The sequence below is a fragment of the Diospyros lotus genome, chromosome 8 (genome assembly GCF_014633365.1).
Source record: "Diospyros lotus cultivar Yz01 chromosome 8, ASM1463336v1, whole genome shotgun sequence".
NCBI classification, from domain to species: domain Eukaryota; kingdom Viridiplantae; phylum Streptophyta; class Magnoliopsida; order Ericales; family Ebenaceae; genus Diospyros; species Diospyros lotus.
The window spans coordinates 5,004,366-5,014,348 of NC_068345.1; the positions used below are offsets into that span (position 1 = coordinate 5,004,366).

Consider the following 9,983-nt stretch of genomic DNA (forward strand, 5'->3'; position numbering starts at 1 on the left):
TGGGAACTATTAAAATGTATGGAAATTTAAAATTCATACAACTGACCACATCTGTGGGATTAAGACTTGGATGTTGTTGTTGTTGTTCTTGCTGTGCACGGACAAAAGTCTCCACCAACTATGCCTTGATGCTAAACATTTTGAAGTCACGATCCGCAATTGGGTTGCCTCTAATATGTTAATTCAATTTCCAAACTCCAATAAATTAATTTGGGGAAAGAATAAAAGCAGGACTTGTATATAATAAAAGGTTGCACTAGACAATGGATTCTGACCAACCTAGATACTCTTCTAAGTTCTAGCTAGGCCTATTGGTGGAGGAGGCTTTACGAAATGTCAAGGGCCATTAGAATGAACTTCTGGTGGGAAAATGGGAAAGCACCTAAGAGTTTAAATAGAGAACCAGACAGATCATAAAACACACAAGTCTTGCCATCATGTGGAATGCATGAATATGAGTACTAGACTAACTTTATTAGAGGCAGCAGATGTATAAAAAGAATAATGGTCCTCATATTGCTAGAGGCTTTTAATTGTGAAAGTTGAAAGAATGTTGAATGTAGGATAACTTAAATGCAGGGTTTTGTACTAAGGAATATAATTTATTAGTTTAATTATCCTTCCACTTATGTACCATTGAAGAGACTGGAAAAGAGCAAATATAAGCATACCCAACCATGCATAAATGTTGGTCTCATATAGACTCATAATAGAAATCAAATTGGCTTTCTTAACCCATTTTCTAATCTTTTGGGTAGTCATAGAGCTAAAGACTAGAAGAATTTCATTAATTGTACAGGTGAAAATTTCTCAAGTTTGTCCTCACAACCTCCATTTAGTTTAAGCGTAGATTTCACAAGCAGCCTTCTCATGCACTAACAAGTACTTGGTATTTGAACACTTTTGACATATTTCTTTCGTGTCGAGTGACAGATTTAAATGACAAAAAAAATACAGGTATTCGACCTCTGGGTTTATCAAGTGTTACCAAGAAGGGTATGGTTAAATGAGATGTCATGGAAATGTAAATATACTCCTGTCCCTTCAAAATCCATCAACATGAACTACTAGTTGCTGCTGAAGTTATTGCCTTAATTTGCAGCTTCCTACTCTTAAAGAGTCATAACCAAAACATAAAGATACAGTACCGAAGGTTCAAGATGCTTAACAAAGTGGATTTTAATCAACTTACATGATACATAAGATCAAGTTCTTCTATGGATCAAGAATGCATATAGAAGGAAGATTAGAGTTTCACTTAGAAAAGAAGAAACTACAGTAAAAATAAAAATGAAGCAAATAATAGAATTTAAAATTTATTGCTGTATACAATGCTATAGTGTAATTTTACATTTCAATCTGAGCTTATTCCCTCAGATTCTTGGGAGCAAAAAATGTAAATATCTTGACAAAGCAGAGGCGTATTATAGGAATAGATTGACCAGCTCAAGATAAATTAATACAGATTGATAAGAAATGTTGTAGTTACATACTTAAAATAAAAAGGCCGTTTGAAAAGGCAAACAATACCCAGTACAGCAGCCAAAAAAAGGTGAGTGCGTCAAATTGAAGCATGGTGCTTATGCAATAGCTGACATAATTATCTCCGACTCCGTGGGACGCCAAAATGTCTTTTGAACACATAGCAATCCCTCATTCTCGTTTGAGTATCTTAATCGAACCTTCCAGTGTAGAGATGTGGCCAAGCTCTCCACCTCAGCTAAGGTTTCAACATCATCCCGTACAATCAAGTGTCCTTCTGGCCTCAGAATCCTATCAACTTCTGCAATCACTGGTAGTTTGCAGCTGCAGCCAGGAAACCACATCCATTGAGTTAGCAAGGACTGGGATTGAGTTTTTTGTTTATTATTATTATTATAACCAAGAGAGAGAGGTATTACAAAGTAAAAAAAAAAAACCTTTTCTTGAGATCAGAGAAGAGGTGATCTGCATGAAGAAGATCATAAGTTCTGGGGTAACTACTGAATGATTCACACCAATTATGATACATCCCAAATAACCCGCGCTCATATATTATTGGAAGTGTGTTTGGAGAATCGATTGGAACTACATTCATAACCCACACTTTCAGGTCTTTAAGTGCTGCAGCAAACCTAAAAGCACAAGGAAGCGGTAATCATGAAAAACACCAAGATCAGATAATAAATCATTTGTGACAGGATAGAAAGAAAAACTGCAATGATTGTAATAAGACTTAAAAGACAATAACAATATTGGAGGTAAACAAAAGAAATCAAATTCTCTTAAGTAGACAGATCATGGTTCATGTTGTACAGGTTAGTCTCACAATATCAGCTATGTGATGGAACAAGATCGTACCAATTATCTTCATTCAACACTATCTCATGAAACTTTTTCATATGAAGATGGTGTTAGAATTTTACCTCATCATTCCTTCACTAGAGGGTTGTGATAGGAAGGGTATTCGGCATAAACTTTTGCCACATTGTTCTCTTGAATAGATTTGTATTGTTAATGTGACTTTTAGAAGTCAATTCACATTATGAAAGCTGTGCCACCAGCCCTAACTTGATTAGGATAAGGTGCAGTTGGTGATGAGATGCATCATGCTTTGTCATATTAAATATTCAGTTACGACACTGAGAAGGTTTGCCGATTAATGTAAAAAGAAAAATAATCCTTCCCACATGACATATAAAATAAACAAATAATAGTATAATGCAGAACATGGAATATATTCCCTAAAGGCTCCACCTAAAAGTCACTAGACAGAAAGCACAATTTCATATCTGAAATTAAATGGGCACCTATCAAGATTATAAGCTTTCATTCTAGAAAAGTTAGAGAAACTTCAAATGCTTACCCTCCATATACAGCTTTCATGTCCATTACATTCCTCACCGAAGACCAGCTGATTCCTAAACCATTCAAATATGACATGGATACAACATGTTTCCAGTGCTCAAAGTCCTTAGCGAAGTCATCTGGAGCTGGTTTGCCATAAACTCCAACCTGAGAACGTTTTAACCAGTAGGGTACTTCCTCTATCCTCAGTGGCCATTGTTTCGGCCACTGTGATCCACGCTCTAACGCACTCACCGGCACCTTGTGAATGCATGCCTGAAGTGGTACATTCCTAAATAGATAGCCAATAACCAAAATTAGTACACGTGCTTAGAACATTCACCAAGGAACAGTAAATGCAAGGGCCAATAATTTTACAGTAGCAATCAAGTGCAGGACTTTTGGAGCCATAACATCAGAAAGACTACCTTCTTACAATGAGCATTTTGTCCCCCTCAATCATCTTGTTTCTTACTTGAGCTAGTCACTCTTAGGAGTTTGCTCTTTTTCCATTCTCCATAGATCAATAGACAAGATATGTCTTTGTGTTACTACCAGTTTGAGGTTATAAACTAAAACAACAATACAATTAATAATTGGATTTCCCTACATGCATGCAGTGCTTTGTCTTGGCTTTGGTAAGTGAACATTCCTGGGTACATATTGGAAAATTTTTATCAACAAAACAAACTTTTTAACAAAATATATATGTTCCAGAATTTTATCAATTATGGACACATTTGAAATAGTAAATAAATATCTAATACTAATTAGCACCATGATGGTCCCATCTAAAAGGATATTTACCAAACTTATTTTATATGTGTTATAGATACCTTCCTATTTCAATGTTTTGACATCTGTAATTGAAAAACCTCCTCTTATTCCTGGACATTTGAACATGTAAACTTTAACATACTCCCCAGGCTTCCCATTTCTAGACCTAAACCAGTACTCCTATTATTTATTCCAATAATCACAGGTACAGAAAACAGTACCATGCTGCATCTGGGTCATCAGATTCTTGGCACAATGGAGGCTCATTTTTGGGTCTTTCATCATAGCACTCATTGGAAGTTGGCTTTCTGTATATAGCTGCACCAACTTCATTCAATTTATCTTTCTTAATGCTCATGAGATCCCAGCACATTGACTTTGTCAGTCTAGACATAGCTGCCATAAATAAACAGAAAAGAAAATTTTAAAAACATAAAGCAGTTAACATCAATCTCACAACTCCATTTCTTGCAAGAGAACCATAAAAGAGGCCAACAGGAACCCTACCTTTCCAAATCCCAGCATCTTCAGGCCCCTTTCTATAAACAGGAGTAGCAGACCACACAAAGTATCCACCAGGTCTCAAAAGACGATTCAATTCCAAGAGAAGTTTGCCACCTGCAGTCATCCGTTGAAATGAACTAATTAGCCAAAAACTAACATTAGAACTAAATCAGAGCTATAGAAATGGAAACAATAAGGACAAGAGGGGAAAAGAACCTTCAACATGCCAAGGGACTCTACACCTGGCACAATGGACAATGTCAAAGACCTTACTGGGAAAGGGTAGCCTCTTGGTACCCATAACTGCTGATACAGCTGGGATCCCCCTGTCAAGTGCAAATTGCACTTGTGCTTCATGCTCATCCTTGGGAGCAAATGACATTGCAAGTACATCTCTTTCAAAAAGATATCCACCAAAGCTGGCCACCCCACACCCAATATCCAGGATGACACGGCTTTGTTTACCCCAAGCAATTTCAGGAAGAGACTGCATTTTAGATAAGCATTCAAATGTCATCAGTCAAAAGATTAAAATTTCCACAAGAATCAAGGGTTTGTGTTAAGTCAATGTATTTCTGCACTACTTATGGATGAATTGACTAGACAAGTGCAAGAAAAGATACAATGGAGCATATTATCTGTTGATGACTATTACTTTAGTGGATGAAACAAAAGAAATTAGAATGTTTTAGAGTAGCCTTAAAATGAAGAGGTTATAAGATTAGACCTAAAACTGTATGTAAGTTCAGTCCAAAATAGAAATCAAAAGATGGTTAGATGAAGCCCAAGAAGTACCTAATAGTGACAAATTTCACCTTCTAGGCACTATTATGGGTAAGGATGGAAACTTTGCATTAATGTCACCCATATAAGTAAAGCAAGATAGACTCTGCAAATAAATGCTTCAGCTGTTTATGTGATTAATGCAAACGTAAAAGAGAAAAAGGAAAATTTTAAGAGGCTTTGTAAAACCGGCATGCTCTATGATAAGGAGTGTTGAATAATTAAGAAAATAGTATGCTTAGTAAAATGATTGTAGTTGAGATGAGGTACATATGCACTGAAATTAGGAGAGAGATCTGAACAAATGAATCAGCAAAAAGCAATTGAGATGGTTGGGCATGTACAATGAAGACCAACAGACCACCAGTTAGGGTAAGCAATAATTTCCACGTTAAGAGTGATGCTGCAGGAGATAGGCAACCGTAATTAACTTGGGTTGATAGGAAAGGCATAACCTGTCAATCAAATTTATGACCCAGAGATAGAGCTGAAAGGAGCAAGAAGATATGTACACAACTTCTAGTAGTTAGAAAAGGCCATAGTTGAGGTTTTTTTTTTTTTTTTTTTTTTGAAAGAAGGTTTAAATCTTTATTAGGCATAGTTCAGTTGACTAAACAGAGGAAAGAATTGGAGAAGGCACAAATTAAGCATGATAGAGTGTGGTGAAAGAAAAGTTAAAATGGGAAAAACATGAATGAATCAAGGTTCCACATAATTTAAGGAGCCATGTATCATTAATATATATGTATATATATTATATCTCACATGTACAATCACTAGGAAATGACAAGCTGCAAAACAAAAATATACTATCAAAAGAGAGCAAATCCGATAATGCAAGATTAGCATCTGAATTTGAGATTGTCCCAGGAGTTACAAATTGATGGCAATACCAATAACTGAGAACTCATTACAAATGTTTACAGAACAGAGAAGAAGTAATGAATGATGATCAGAACAGAGCCCAATGATTGGATGAAGTTATTATGTGATCTGATGTATAAATTTGATAATTTTCATACTACGACTTATGACTTTGAAGACCATGTGACAAAAATGTGGGCAACCCTACACTTTTCATGCATACATTATGCTTTTCATGCATTAAGGTTGTAATCAGATAAGTTCTAAAGTCTGTGCACAACTATATGCTCAGACATGTTATTCAAGTGTAGAAATACAGTTTTTCTTTCCATCCAGGATAAAGGGGACAACCACATCAAGAGAGAGGTGATCAATAGAGTATCATGGGTCATTTCTGACTAGAGAGGAAGGCTAGTGCAGCATTTATGAACCATCTGCACTTCACCCATTTGTCAATATACAAGAAAGCCATCGATGGACTTCCTCAGGAGAGATCTTTGTCTAAAGGTGAACGGGAAAATTGTACCCCAAGCATTTCAAATCACAGATAGGACTACAAGTAATAAACAAATACTCCCTATAAGCAAGCAGCTCCATTATCTAAACAGTCATAAAAAACCCAGATTGAATAACAGGGTTGTGCTAAGTTCACAGTAGTTCTGAACCTTACATCTAAATATTCACCATGTCTTTGTAGACGTAGCATCTTTGCATACATACATACATCTACACAATAATTGCATACTCATTGGAGAATCTTATGCAATTGTGGCAAGTTACACTCTAATTCCAGCAATGCTTTTAGAATGCTCCTTATATTTTCTAATTATATAACTTAACAAAATGACAAGAAAATGAATGAATCTCTTTCTCTGCCTTTCATCAGAAGAAATAAAAAATAAATAGTGAAACAAGCAAATAAGGTATAGATGAAGAAAAACATGCGTACAGACAGCTTCAAACAAATTCAGCAAAATATTAGATGAATAGAACAAAGCAACATGTCAAACTTAGCAACTTGAGGGACCAACATTCTGGATGAAATCAATATAATGAAGAGCCCCATTCTTAAACTGGGTCCCACCACCAGGAAAAGTAAGGTAATCTCCAGTGACTTTAACCCAATTTTGATGCCCCTTAACTTCTGCAAGCTTTGTGTGGGGAACATTACGGTACCATATCTGCAGATTTCAACAGAAAATTCCATTTAATCCAGACTAAAGCTTCAACAACAGTTTTCTAATATGATAAGCATAAATAAGCTTACCTGTTCCCTGCTTTTTGGCCATCTAACTGGTTTTTTGTATCCTTCTGGCAGAGGAACAAGGCAGGTTGGAGCTTCATCAGGACAGTGCCTCTCTCGATGTTCAAAGTGTGCAGTGCTCGGAAGTTCTCTGATAGCCTGCACGTTGTCAAGACAAGGAATATAGTCTGGCCCAGCAGTGACATTACAAAGTTTCCATTTGTACTTTTTGATATCTTTCAACGGAACAGACTTTTGCAATTCCTTCTCATTCTCAGACTCTGCCGCTTGAGTTGACCAAGGTCCATTCTGGGTGGAAGTCTCATTCAAAATCTCAGATTGGGATCCAGCAGAGAACATATCATTTGAGCTTGGATCTTTTGCCTCATCTTCCATCTTGGTTTCAGGAAGGCTTTCAACAGAATCCTTATCTTGATTTTCCTCAATTTTCTCATGAGTCTCACCTTCAACTTTATAATCACGTTTTCTTTCCTCTGTGTTTTGCTCTGTAGGTTTCTTCACGTTATCATCCAAATTCAAATGATCCTCATTTTGGCTTTCCTCCAATTCTGACTGCCCACTGGCCTTCACTTCATTGGCTTCTTCTCTTATCTTGCTAACTCCTGAACTGGAATCTTCATCTCCTAAATTGGATTCTCCGTATGAATTGGAGTCCGCTTCCTTGTTTCCAGCTCCATCATTCTCAGACCCTCTCTTCATTTCCTCTTCAGTTTCAGACTTTGCTTCAATGCTCTCCATGTATTTCTCTTGGGTTCCCTCCACCTCAATTGTCTTCTCCAGCTCTTTCTCAGGTAAGCCCTGACTATCATCGTCTGATTTTCTCTTATCCAGATTGTCTGTCAAGCTATTGTCTCCTTTTGTTGCATCCTCTGGCATATCACCTGGACCATCTTCCAATTGGTTAGCATAGGTTTCGGTTACATTACTTTTCGATTCCATCTCAGTTTTCTGAGAAGACAAATCTGAATTCTGAACAGGAACAACAGCTGATGACATGAGTATCCAAACTCCAACCAAACAAACACCAACAAACACGACGACAGTAACAGTTGAGCAGTAACTTGATTTCCTCCCATCTACCCGGGAATATTTTCCTAAAGCCATATTCAGGGAAGCACTTTCTTTATATTGTATACCTGGCCAAAGTAGACATAGATAATGAGAAAATCAGAAATCAGCAGAAGACAAACTTCATGCCGTGCAATATCAAACAGGACTTGAAAAGAAAGCGCTAGATGTATTAATCCAATGGACATTGAATAAAATCTGGCAAATGAATTAAAAGTGAAGAAAACCAAATAACAAAACAGAATAATGAATTAAAACCAAAAATGAGTAGAGTGTGTGTTCCTAAGGAATAAAAATCTCCAAATATCAACCAAATCAACGAGGTAGAGGTAGACAGCCACTCAACAGATCTGAAGGGCTGGAGATTTCAAGTATGGAGCAAACATTTTGCATGGACATTATTTTTTAAATGCACCTTTTCTCTATGGAAGCACATATATAAAAAACTTGATATATATATATGCATGCATTATAATCAATGTTCATTTCTGTAACTGTATTTTATTGTGTAGCAATGAGTTTCTAGTGTTTAGAATTATTAACCACCATGTCAACATAGTCAAAACCAAAACTGAACACTAGAAAGAAAGGGTTGAAAACTTTGTCAGGGGAACATGGCCAAATCCAAATAGCCTGAAATTTCAAGTAAGCTGAATTCCTGACAATTCCTTCGGTTTCAGTTTACTAATTAAACAGATGTGGACAGATTATCTTCCAGACTTCATCTGAATTTCTCAATTGAACCAAACTCTTCTCTATCACAGACTTCACTTCACCCAGTTAATCAGTCATGCATAGTGCCAACACAATTCCTTGGCCAAACACAGAACGATGAAACAACATAAAGCCAAATCAAAATATGTGTAGAGAAGAGGGAACAGAATGACTTGGTCATATACCTGATTTCTATGGGTCGATGGTAGTTTGTCAATGATCCGAATGGGGAAATCAGGGTTTTAAACTCAACTTATGAGTGGAGAAGATTTTGGGCAACTCTCCTAGCTGCTTTTGATTTGAAGAACACATGAGAGAGAGAGCCAGAGAGGATCAGCTAAAAGGCTGGTGAAGCAGTGAGATATCATGACCGGGAAAGAAGGGGAAGCGGGATGGGAAATTGGACCTAAATTTAATAAGAATAAAATAATATTATATCATCATTACCAATTGTACTTTATATATTGGCTAAAAGTTAGCATCGTAGCATGGCATTTATAATTTCAGTTAATTTTTAGTAATTACATTAATAATATAAATTTATTTAAAAAATATATGTATAATAAAGTTTTACGTTAAAAATACATACGAACTGACACCCAAATTATGGAAGAGAATTTGTAAAATACGATATTAATTTTTAATGTGCTTTATCATACAAGAAGGAGAGCCACATTAAATAAAGAAAAATTTCAAGATTTTAGAATAGAAATAATAAAAAATATAAATATATGATGAGAGGGCCATCTTTAAGGACAATAATAAAAGCACCCACCAACCGAAATTGGAAGACAGATAGGTTTTGCTTTCTTAAGGGTATGCCCACCATTTGATAGTGATTTCACAAATGTCAATGTCAATTTCAGCATCCACCGACACCCATCTCTCCATTTCTATATTTTATATTATAAATTAGTTCTATCAGTTATTTTTTAATAAAAAAATTAAATATAAATAAGATTTTTTTTTTAGTTTTAATAAAAATATGTAACTTCTTTACATCTAGGTACTAGGGGGCCATGCCATGTGCCAGCATGAGCCTTAGTGGCTTGACCAAAACATACATTCAAATAGCTACAACGTAATTAATCTATATATATCTTTCATTCTATTATATAAGGAGATGTTTGTTAATTAAGAAAAGAGGAAAAAAATGTTCGATATGAGAGTATTCTGAATGTTT

General features: G+C 35.9%; 1 protein-coding gene across 1 annotated transcript; it reads right to left on the reverse strand.

Moving 5' to 3' along the window:
* Nucleotides 1-1,291: 1,291 nt before the first annotated feature.
* LOC127807990 (probable methyltransferase PMT24) lies at nucleotides 1,292-9,160 on the reverse strand. Its single transcript, XM_052346276.1, has 9 exons — nucleotides 8,986-9,160; nucleotides 7,022-8,154; nucleotides 6,786-6,935; nucleotides 4,324-4,594; nucleotides 4,111-4,221; nucleotides 3,825-3,999; nucleotides 2,846-3,118; nucleotides 1,920-2,114; nucleotides 1,292-1,806 (listed from the first exon to the last, which is right to left on the reverse strand). Exons 2-9 carry the CDS (start codon nucleotides 8,120-8,122, stop codon nucleotides 1,581-1,583), a joined length of 2,502 nt encoding a protein of 833 aa, XP_052202236.1. The 5' UTR covers nucleotides 8,123-8,154; nucleotides 8,986-9,160; the 3' UTR covers nucleotides 1,292-1,580.
* Between the last annotated feature and the right edge of the window lie 823 nt (nucleotides 9,161-9,983).

What these genes read in the sequence shown, in the direction of transcription:
- LOC127807990 (XM_052346276.1), bottom strand. Translation starts at nt 8,122, where the DNA reads ATGGCTTTAGGAAAATATTCCCGGGTAGATGGGAGGAAATCAAGTTAC. An exon ending in AGATGCTGGGATTTGGAAAG is followed by an intron (nt 4,000 to 4,110) that starts GTAGGGTTCCTG and finishes TATTTATGGCAG; the next exon opens with CTATGTCTAGACTGACAAAG. An exon ending in TTCTCTGATCTCAAGAAAAG is followed by an intron (nt 1,807 to 1,919) that starts GTTTTTTTTTTT and finishes TCCTGGCTGCAG; the next exon opens with CTGCAAACTACCAGTGATTG.